This window comes from Pteropus vampyrus, unplaced genomic scaffold (assembly GCF_000151845.1).
Source record: "Pteropus vampyrus isolate Shadow unplaced genomic scaffold, Pvam_2.0 Scaffold119, whole genome shotgun sequence".
Classification (NCBI taxonomy): Eukaryota; Metazoa; Chordata; class Mammalia; order Chiroptera; family Pteropodidae; genus Pteropus; species Pteropus vampyrus.
Window position 1 is genome coordinate 3,049,346 of NW_011888900.1, and position 12,199 is coordinate 3,061,544.

General features: G+C 35.5%; 1 protein-coding gene across 1 annotated transcript in view; it reads right to left on the reverse strand.

Moving 5' to 3' along the window:
• Window positions 1–6,199: 6,199 nt before the first annotated feature.
• The window catches only part of CDH7 (cadherin 7), a 129,122-nt gene continuing 123,122 nt past the window's right edge, over window positions 6,200–12,199 (reverse strand). The window contains exon 12 of the mRNA XM_011366038.2: window positions 6,200–8,362. Coding sequence (XP_011364340.1) covers window positions 7,869–8,362 — 494 coding nt within the window. The 3' untranslated portion in view covers window positions 6,200–7,868. The remainder of the gene's footprint in view (window positions 8,363–12,199) is intronic.

Here is a 12,199-nt window from a genome sequence, read left to right on the forward strand (position 1 = left end):
CTGCAGAGAGAATATCCAGTCTGCCATATTGGTATGATATGGCCAACTCTTGGCAATGAACCTTCTCAGAGATAATAGGCAAATAAACAGAACACAGTGCTGAACTCACAGAAGACTGGCAATATAAATAATTTCTGTTTTCTCACTACTTTGAAACACAGAATTTAATGCCATTTTCCCAGTTCGAATTTTTTTAAGAATAAAAAGTCCTACAGTCTCTGTAAGGAAATTAAAGTCTAATTTAAGAGCGAAGAGTCTGATTATGAAATGAGTTTCAATTACCTTCTTATCCTCTGAAACCAGCATACCGATTTTGAGGTATTACTTTATAATAATACCTGAATTGGAGGTATTATTATACCTCCAATTGGTATACCTCCAATTCAGGTATTATTATAACATATAATGCCAATTATATGTTATAATAAAAATATAACGAGCAAAACATCTTAAAGTTTTCCATCTTTCCTCTCCACCACTTACCTCACGTTTCCTTGGATAAGTTACAGTTACTCTGGGCTTCATTTTTGCTCCATTCTCAAAATTATGACAGTGCCTTCCTTGGGCAATTAATTCATAGTCTTGTAAGACAACTGTAATCACATATCACATTAGATTGTTCTGAAATTGAAAATGACATAGATGTGGAACAGTTTTAAAGATAATTTTATATAAAAATCACTTAAAGGAAGCATCAAACTTTAAGTACAATAGGACTCATTTTCTTTACCTAGTGGTTAGGAGGTATAAATTGGAAGGCTAGTTGGCATTACCAGCCCTACAGAAGTAGCCACTTCGGTCTGAAGTCTTGTGAGTTAAAAGGAATTTGGGAAATTATTGTCTTCTATAATAACTTCATCTATCATGTTTAACGTTTTTCAATGCAGTGAAGCACGAATCAAGAAAACGTGGCCTTAAAAATTTTTTGAAGAAAAAAATGGCCAAACTAAGGTAGTTTATCACCACCTAGTTGCCTGACTGAATTCATATTCACTGGGCATTTTGTATACAGCTATACACTTGTATAGTTCTGAAATTGTATTTATTTCCTATATCTGCCCCCAAATCTCACATACATAATGCTCTATCTGCTTGAAAGGCAATGCTCAAGCTGAACAAAAATGATCTCTTTGGGTCCCGACTTATATTGAGACCCCAAGTTCTTCATTAATGTCTTATTTCCAAAGCTAAACGGAACTAGATTTTCAGGATCAATTTTGCGGTCAATTGAATTAGCATTTTGTGAAACTCTTTTATATCTATTTATTCAAGTGACTTATGTAAGAAAACATTACAGAAGAAAATGGATTCGACTCTTTTTAATATAATTATAATAGAGCCTCATAAATATGCTAACAGTTTTATTGAAAGTTATGCTGTGTAGTTTACTTATACGAGTTGCTCTAAATTTTGAGAAATACATTATGCATTTTATAGTAAGGAACAACTTTACAAATGCGCCACATTTTTTCAGCATGACCACATAATTTTAGAGGTTGGATCCCATAGGCATAATTATCTCACAAAATAAAAACAAAATGTTAAAAGTCATTTGCTTCACTTTAACATTTAACCTCAAATTGTGTGTGTATGTGTGTGTGTGTGTGTGTAGGCAGGCTCAATATATAAGCTCAATATATATGTAATATATATGCAATTTGAAGCTAAATATAAAATATAACTTGTATAGTGAGTTTTCTCTTTTCCTTTTTTGCCTTTAAAATTATTATTACTGGCAACATGAAATTGTTATATAGTTACCTGATCTGTTGTTTTAAAAAGTTGATTACCTTTGAAGTATTGGTCATATTCGACATGCTACATATTCTAGATCTTGATCTACAAAATCGTAGTGTTTATACTTACAAAAAGCTACAGCATGGAACAGTAAGGTAGTAAATCATATAATTTTCTTGCTTATAAAAATATAAACCATTAGCAAAATTTTGTTAATGCAATGAAAATGTAAGCGTTAACATTTTGAGCGTGAGCATGTTGTACTTCTCAACATTCTTAGTAGTTATATAGTTAGGTATGTATTTGTAATGCTTGTTCACATGAGCTTCAAAGAACCAGATAACTACTAGCTAAAGTTGAATCGAAGCGCTTATTAACATTCATTTTATGAGTCGGCGATCATTGACAAAGCAGCAGGAGCCTGTGTATATTAGTTTTTAATCTCCGATGGCTGCTTCGTTTATAAAAAGCTAAACTAAGCTGCTGTAAGATATTGGAAGTACTTTCGAGTCATCAAAACAGAAGTACAGGATGGCTTTCATGTTAAGTCAATATTATTGTTCTCTAATTCTTTGAAGTATATGAATTATTAATTATACATATGCCACTCATGACTGATAAAATTATTCAGTTCTCTAGAACCTCACTTCGTTATTTCCTCTGGCTGTCTGGAAGATCACCTAACTTGTACTCGTTATTGTCTTAATAGTCTCCTCTGTTCCGGTGTATTTGTGATCTGTAAGGAGGCTGGCATGGGTTGAGGCCTCCCATTCCGCTTAGTCATCACGAGTGGAAAAGCACTGTTCTTTATTCGTAATCCCTTGCCCACGCCAATATCATTAATTTGTATTAATGATTTAATGAGTCTGGGTTAGACTCCAACCTTTAAAGACTTGATAAAATGACTGTTTTTAGGTAGCGGCTTCAATTAATTATGCCAATTGTCTCTTTGAATATTCTTTTCCACTTTAGGATCCTAATTGTATGTTTTCTTCTTTCTTAATGCATATTTCCAAAACCAGAAATTATCTGTGTTTACCATGTAACAATAAATATAATCAACCTTATTACATAATTATCATAATTTTCCATAATAAAGCCTTACATTTTTATAGTGTTTCACAATTTACACAGCACTTTCACTTAATCATCTCACGAGCCTCTAAAAACAGACAGGATAGCAATTAACTCCGTTTTAATCACGACGATATAAAGGTTCAGAGAATGAGAATGGCATCCAGGGCACCGCCAAATGGTGCTGGACCTGGCTTCTGACCCAGATCGTGCAACCACAGACTACTGGTACTTCCTAGGACACCATGCTGGTACTAAAAAGGCCAAAGCCCAGTGACACCCCATCATAAGTAATTCACACTCCATATTGTGTTAACGGTGAGATCCCATACGCACAATAAACATTAAATGAGGCAATTATCCAGATAGTTCAACCAAATGCTCTCCCTTTCGTACCAAAATCCTATTTTAAATTAAATTAGATTCTTAAATAAAATATTCCTCCCTTTAGTTAGTATCAAATTTTCTAGTTTTACTGCCTCACAGGCACGTGCCAAATGACAATAATATACTGGTATTAACAAGGTAAAATTAACCAATTTTTTTAAGGTTGCTTCAGACATACTTCCCAATGTACGCCAATCCCTCCCTCCTTCCCCCCTACACACACACACACACACACGCACGCACGCACGCACGCACGCACGCACCTGTCTTTTTCAGTTAAACTCTGAGCCAGTACAAGTTAACATAACAATGAAAAAGTGTCGAATGTGACACGGGCTGGCTGTCTTGTTTTTGCTTGAAAAATCACCCCCGGGAATTATACTTTACAATGCCTGCCAAAGCACAGCGTCAAATAACTCCCATTTTTCTTAAGGGCTTATCTTACTCCTCTGAAACAATTTCAGTTACACTCGAAATGTAAATGCTATTACTCCGTTCTTGCTCTTTTGATTATGATGATTACTCAGCTAACGTCGTATTAGTTTTTCTTGCCAAACTTTCATATAGCAACGTATATTCACACTATATATTATCCATAATTTTAGAATAACTCACAGTATATTTAAGATCAAATACACAACCGAAACTAATAGAAAATATTTTCCTTATCTATTGCCATATACATTTCATATGCTTCCAGCCAACCCTGACTAGAAAGAGTTAACGGTAAGTTGAAGCTTTTATTCAATTTTAATTAGGTCAACTGTAAATAAACATTTAAATAGTGATTCAGGAATGATTAGGGTAATAAAGCCAGTTTGTTAATAGATGTCAAAATTGAAAATTCGAAGAATAATATTAGTAACTGGTGCTTAAAAACGTTAAAATATTTAAACTGGATGGTTTTTGCCTCTTATATGTACCTTAATTTACTTTGAGCTCCTTATTTGAATGCTAAGTCTATTTGCATGTAAGTTTCTTTGTGCACGTGGGCCATCACACAAATATCACTCATACCTTGTATAACTACACCATTTACATGACAATAATTGCCAAAGCCTAGCCATCACCCAGTGTAATGAATGTAATTGTGCATGAAGTTAAAATAATTTAAAACATTCTCAGAGGACAGAGGGAAAAGGCAGCTATCATTACCTACACGTTATTGCTTCCTGCCTGTCTTGTGGTTTTCTAACCACAACTGCAGTCAGCCTCTACTGAGCTTTGTATCAAAAGAAAAAGTTTCCAGGGTCCATCTACGTAATTGATGTCCTCATTGACTCCACAAAGCTAATCTTTATCTTGTCTCCTTCCTAATTTTGGTCTGTAGCTGACCTTGGAATGTTGCTTTAACATAGACTGATCCATGAATCCACACTGATAATTTAGGCTTGATCTGTGAAAGTCCACTTTCTTGGTAAAATTTTGTTTTCACATTTGTTACGCTGGCTTAAAATTATGCAGTGATAACAACATTTCAGAATAGGGGCTTAGACATACTTCCTCGATGTGGACAGTAACAAGTGGAATGTAAAATTTTTTTAAGCAGTTGTTCAAAATGTGAATTACTTTGTGCATTTTGAGTTTCTAATGGTGGCCTCATATGGACAAATGGAAAATCTGTACATTTATTGACTTTCTGAGCTATTGTCTAAACTTGAAATTATTACACCATTGCTTCCCATATTGAAGTGAATCTTTTTCCTTTCTACTTGTAGCTCCAGGCATTTGATAACAGGAAATCACTACCACACGTGCCTATAGATAGTAGGATAGAGCATAAATTCCTCTCATCATTATTTAGTATCGTTAGTTTATACTGTATTCACAATCATGAGATGTCCTTTTATAAAGTAATTTAAGCAATGACGTGTTGGTAAAATTTTGACAGCTGGTTCTCACAAAGCAGCCTACCAAAAAATGGCAGCGGAGATGGGAAGAGATGATGGCATTGCTGGTTGTTAAGAGCCGGTTCTAGCTGGCTCTAGCTGGCTCTAGTACACCACTGAATTTTAGTGACTATGTAATAAGTATTTATTTAAATATTTTTGGAGAAGCTCCTGACTTGTTTCAACATTGACTTTTTTTATTCAATTAACTGTTCTAGTCCCTGGTTTTAAAACATAGCCTATCTCTCAACTATTATACTGGATAATCATATACACCGTTAGATTTCTGAAGAAAAAAGGAAGCTAAAATAACAAATTCACTGTCTTACAATTAAGCTTAGCTAGAGTACTTCATATAAATTTTGTCAACATAATGGACATTCTTCCAAGTCATCTCAAGTGTTTTTTAAAAATACCACTGAATCAAGTTCAATACTATACTAATATAATCTTCCAAACATAAAATGGCAATTGGGCATATGCAAGAAATTCAAATCTTTATTTCAAATATTCAAATCTTTATTCAAATATTTAAATTTAAGCCTTCCTTTTCCCAATCTGTTACTAGCAAATATGAAAAAAAATGAAAAAAACACAAAATATATGTTCTTTAAAAGGAGAGAAAGCAAGGTGAATAATGTGATATTCCTTTTCTAAAATACATTCAAACCTCCATTAAGTGATAGGTGCAACAGTCAGCAGTTTTGACATTAGAATCTGAATGTACTAAACTATTTTATCTTCTTGCAGACAACATGGGGATTATTGCAAAATTGTTGTCTCAGCACCTTGCTGACTCAATACCTACATAATTCCTACACCACACTGTGATTTTATTGAAAAGGGTATGTGTATTATGGTTTTTGTTTTAAATTCGAAAAACTTATGTGACTAAAAGTAATGAACAGTACCTTTTACTCTGTTATAAAATTAGGTTTTCATATATATGTATATTAATATTGCAAGAAGCATATCTATCTAATCATGAAATGACGTCTACAACTTTATTCAAATGAAAGGACAGTTGGCAGAAAATCAAATTTATTGAATTATTTATTTTGATGAAGCTGAAGGCCACTTTTACATACTTAATTTCTAAAGGTGGGCTGCAAGCTTACAGAGTCCTACAAAGTTTCTCCTGTGTCATCAAAATATCGATATTCTAGTCCCAGTGTTTGTCTTTCAGAAAGAAGCATTTTTAGAACATAATTTCCTATACAGTGTCCACTCTCTGTAGATTTATTAGGAACCCAACTACAATTCCTTTTAAAAGAAGAAAAGAAAGAACAAAAATCCATTCTTACTTGAATATATGCACATTAAACTAGTATTGTTCTAGGAAGAAAATAAGTAGAAATATTGTTTTAGCCATAAAATTCTTCATTTGAAGAAGCTCATCTCAAACTTAAATACACGATCACTTGAAATTGCTCTCCTCATTTTGGCACATGTAAACCAGCGTAGAATGTGCACATTGCCAGGTTTATTCTCGAGGAACATATTTGCATTGAAATTTAAAGATGGGTTTTGAAATTTACAACATGACATTATTTAAGGTACACATATATATATATATATAACCAGTCTTTTATTCAATATGTTTACAGCAAAAGAGGTTGGGGGTAAAACAAATTCTCAAAAGTCTTTGGAACATATAGAATTTGTGACCTTGAAAAATAAATCTTGCATCAAAGAACATCTCGACTCTCTCTGAAATCTTCTTCCTAAAATACAAATATTTTATTCCAATGTCTTGTACATTCCGATGGCTCAGACCAAACAACTCATCTCTCCTTGTAGCTGTGCTCCTCTCTGAGACGTAAACTGCAAAAGGGCTCAATTCTCTGCTGTTTTGTTCCCCATTTCCATGCTTCATTTCCTTCATGTAGCTCAGACAGGAGAAAACTCAGCATGTTCTGACGAGCTTAATACTGTGAGGCAGTAAGATGGACCTGAATTTAGTGGAGATTGGAGCTCCAAAATAAATATAACACCATGTGTCAAATAAAAAAAAAAAAAGATATTCTCCTGTATAAATCAGAAGAGATAGTAAAAAATCAACGAATAGACAGCAACTTTTTTTCATACCTACACAAGCATCTCGAAACGATGGCACACTTAAAGAATGATTTACCTTTTCTTCCTTTGGAACACTTCATATTTATTTCTAAACAATGGTTTATGTTGCCTTAACCCAAATTTTATCGGCTTAACTTGGAGGATTGGGGAGGATTTTCTAAGAATTTATTTATGGCTAAATAAAATATATTTGCCAACCCATAGCGATAAAATTCTGCTGGATTCTCTAATCTAGCAAGCTAAAAGCATCACTATAAATTCAATTTGTCCCAAGTTTTGATACGCAAGAAGTTCTGGGACTTTTCAATGGCACATCGGGTTCTAGTCTTGTGTCTGGCAAGTACCATGAAGGTGTGTACAGGGCATCCTTGGTTCACTGACGACACAGGGCACTACTCATGAAGGTCAGGTGCCTTTGCAGGTATCTGAGAGTTGCTATCTATTCACAAACCACTGAGCATTTCTTTTTATCAAAAAGCCTGCAAATGCTCAGAGTCTGTGGTCAGTGCAGTCCCTTGGATTAATCTCATGAATATACGCTTCACCAAGGCAGAAACCTAAACAGTTAAAAATGGAGAAATATTTACAACCGTTTTCTCTGGCAAGTGGAGTTCCTGTTTTCTGGATGTAGTGTTGGTTTCTGTTTTTCTGTTTTTGCTTTTCCTTTTTCTTCGGTCCATTTCAAATGGGGGGGTTCCAGGGCTATGAGTACAAACCCTCCTGGCCAGTCCCGTACATGTCTGCGAGTCGTTTAAAACGAGGCCCCCAGTCACTCAGGTAGTCGTAGTTCTGATCAGAGTTTGAGCTGAGGGAGTCTAAGGAGCTGAGCGACTCCGCTACTGAGCCATTTCCTTCGAATGCATAGGTCTGCAAGGAATCGTAGGGCGGGGCGCAGGGGTCAACGTCGGCCTCCTTCAGTCTTTCCCAAATAAATTCCCGGAAGATGACATTATCCGGGATGCTTTTAAAAGTCGGTCGACTCAAGAACTGAATCTCTGGAGTCACGTCCCTGCGGGTCTTGGTGTCTCTGATGACGTTGAGGTTTCTCAGTGCCGTCATGTCGAAGGCTTCTGTGTCCTCCTCCCCTCCACCCTCGTCGTCATACCGAACGATGTTCTCTCTGATATCTCTCTCTTCATCAAAAATGAGCGGCTCTTTTTTCCGTCGTCTCATGGTGACGATCAGGAGGATCAACACTGAAACAATGAGACAGCAGAGGGAAAGGTTACAACTCCCTGACTGTCCCTCCTCGTGCTGGAACGAGGCATCTGACGTGACTCAGAACTGCTGCCCTTTAGAGGGAAACGAATTGGCTGGCGACTCACGTGGGAATTCACAACAGAAGATGTGCTCAAATTGCTAACATAGCTCTAAAATCGAACACTTCATTTCATCAAAAGAAATCCTTCTCCACGCCTGTTCAGAATGCATGCCTCTCTCCCTTTAATGTAACCTCCACAGGATTTGATAGAGCAAAACGAAGGGCCAGGATAAATATAATGATTTTAAAGCTATGGAACAGAAAGGGGTTTTTCTTGCTTTTTTTTTTTTTGAACTCCTTAATTGCTAAAAAGGCAAAGTGACATTCATAAATGTTTTGGGTATAATTTAGCAACTGCAATTTCAGAAGGAAATGGATTATAGCATTTGGTCGGGTTCTTTGAAGAAATGCCTCATACTTGTCTGAAAATCAGCTGTTAAGTAAAATCCAGCACGTTGGGCCATATACAAAGATTAAAAGCTTCTCTGTCATAAATTGAGTCCCACGTTTAATATGAAATATTCAACGTGGTCTTTATGCATTATACCGAGAGAGATAATATAGGTTGTAACAATTTCAGCATTAGCTAAAGATAGATTTAAGAAATAAAACACCCATTTAACATGAGGAATTTTTCTTCCTATACCAAAATTAATAATTAGGATAATAAAGCACATGGTTACACTGGAAAGCAAAATACATAAAATAAAATAATCAACTTCACTGGCTATACACACTTAACAAGGACCCCGATCCAGCTACGACTGACTGAATGCTAGCTGAATTGGGACCGTATTAGATTTCATGGGCCCTTGATTAAGTTAAAATGAAGTAGAAAGGGTATTCTTAAATTTTGGAATTAAAAAATATATAAATAATCTCTGTCTATAAATATCTTTTTAACAATTTTTTATCACATCAGCTATTTTTTAGGGGTAGATCTAAAAGGCCTATGGTGTCATTACTCCCACCATGTTTTTTAAAAGAAATATTTATATTTAAAATATAAGGTTTTACTTGGGTAATTGAGAATACATTTCGAAATAAAAATGTAAAAACCAAGAAGGACATCAGTGTACTTCTGAGTCACTAAAAGCGTTGCCTGGCTCGGGGCTGAGAGATGTTCCATCCTCCACCTTGATCGGCTTTGAAAACCCAAATATCTAAGTACTTAAATGATTTTATTTTCGACAGTGAAAAGTATATACTTTAAGTATTTGTCTGCTATCCACTCTTCCATCATCAACAGAGAAGTGATTACTGGAAACATTTTTATTGGAGGTTTTTGGAAATAGTTGTAAAACCAACTGTTTATCGTGACACATTTTTCTCCCTTTTCTCTCATTTGACCCTGACCTATTTACTGCATGTGAGTTTCCAGCTGGCTTCATCAAAATGGCAGAGATGTAATTCAAAAGCCTGTACATCATTCATTTCTCTCTTAGTTCCCATAAGCGGTCTGATACTCACCTCCCTTCCCTGCCAAGTGGATTCCCTACTCCCGGCCCTTCTTGTCTTCTGAGAACTCGCATTTCCACCACTCCAAAACCTTGTGGTTTTCACGGTCTGTGCCAGAATATTACAACTGCACAACTACTCTGTTGTAACATCCTAGCATGGACCTTGAAAACTAACATGTAGTTTTAGTATCAAGAAGGCCCTGGATAAAAGTCTAGCCTTTCCACATATGAGCTGTGTGATCTTGGACAAGTAACTTTAATTGAGCCTGGTTATACATGATAATTATAGACAACTTCGGCATTCACAGGCTGGTTATAGAGATAAAGAGACTGGGGAATAATATAAGCAGAGTTAGCAGAATGCCAGGCACTCGGTGGGCAACAGAAAAGTTTTCGTGGTTATAACATTAATTCAGAATTCCATGAACACAGCAAGTGAAGACACTGTTTCTCCTTTGACCAAAGTAAAAAAAAACAAGGTTAGGTAACAAGCAAAGTAGAAGGTGTATAAATATATGGAAAGCCTGTGCACCAAAGATTATATGGGCGAGAGAAAAGGCAGGAAGGCAAGACATGAAGGTCTACACACGGGACGTATCATTGGACCCTTATAGCAATTCTCGGGGGATTTTCCTATTTGACGGTTGTCTTAGACACGTGAAATAACCTGTCTACGGTCAGTGTAAGAAAACGCAATATTATGGCGTGCCCACCCCTGTTTGCCTCAAAGCCTTTGCACTTTCTATAATACTGTGAGTTTAGTACCTCCGGAGAAGGTAATAGGAAAACAAGCCAAGAACTCAAATGGCAATTGCGTGTTCAGAATAAGATGCATCAGTAAGTTTTAAGGTAAATGAATAAATAATTTTAGATTGAGATATAACTTTAGTTTCTGAAACTTTTTACATAGTTCCTCTAAAATTAAAGAAATTGCAACAAAAGGAAAACGGGACCAAAAAAGATTTTATTGAGAAATCGAACAGAATAAGATGGAGAATGGAAAGGTCTCAGGGAATCATAATGAGTGGACAGGTAGAGGCGACGCTGAGAAATCTGTTGCACACACTAGAAAGCAAAGCTCAGAGGGAATACATGTCCGTTTGCGTGCCAAAAGATGTAGGAAATAAACGGGCATGAACGTGAAAAAAAAAAACGAAGAGGATAAAAATTATATAATAATTAGATGCTCTTTTAATTGAAATCAAAGTCGAAGTAGGCAAAACATTTCAAAGTTCTCTATTCTCTTTCCTTTGTATAATTACAATAAACCTTTTTATACACATACACACACGCGCACACGTGTTTGACCCTTGAACAAGGTGGGTTTGAACTGTATGGGTCCACTTATAAGTAGATTTTTAATTTTAACTTTTTACAGTTTTCATACAATATTATATTACTTTCAGGTGTACAAGGTAGTGATTAGATATTTATGTAATTAACAAAGCGATCACCCTGATAAGTCTAATACTCATCTGACACCATTTATAGTTATTACAATATTATTGACTGTACACCCTGTGCTATACTTTACATCCCCATGACTTTTCATAACTGGCAATTTGTATTTCTTAATCCCTTCACCTTGTTCACCCATCCCTGCAAACCCCTCCCATTAGACAATCATCAATTTGTTCTCTGTATCTATGAGTTTATTTCCGTTGTTTTTGTTAGTTTATTTTGCTTTTTAGATTCCATATATAAAAGAGGCAATATTTGTCTTTCTGTGTTTCACTTATTTCATTTAGCATAATACCCTCTAGGGCCATCCACATTTTCACAAATGGCAAAATTTCATTTTTTTATGGCTGAGTAATATTCCATTGTATATATGTACCACCGCTTCATCCATTTGTCTATCGATGAACACTCAGGTTGCTTCTATATCTTGGCTATTGTAAATAATGTTAAATGAACATAGGGGCACATGTATCTTTTCACATTATTGTTTTGGAATTCTTTGATAAGTACTCAGAAGTGGAATTGCTGGGTCATATGGTAGTTCTAATCTTAGTTATTTGAGGAACTTCTACACTGTTTTCCGGAGTGGCTGTATCAATTTATAATCCTGCCAACAGTGTAAGAGGGTCACTTTTCTCCATATCCGCGCCAACACTTGTTTCTTGATTTATTGATGATAGCCATTCTGACAGTTGTGCAGTCCCATTTCATTGTGGTTTTAATTTGCATTTCCTTGATGATTAGTGGTGTTGAGCATCTTTTCATATGCCTATTGGCCATCTATATGTCCTCTTTGGAGATATGTCTATTCAGGTCCTCTGTACATTTTTTAATCACGTTTTTTTTTTTTT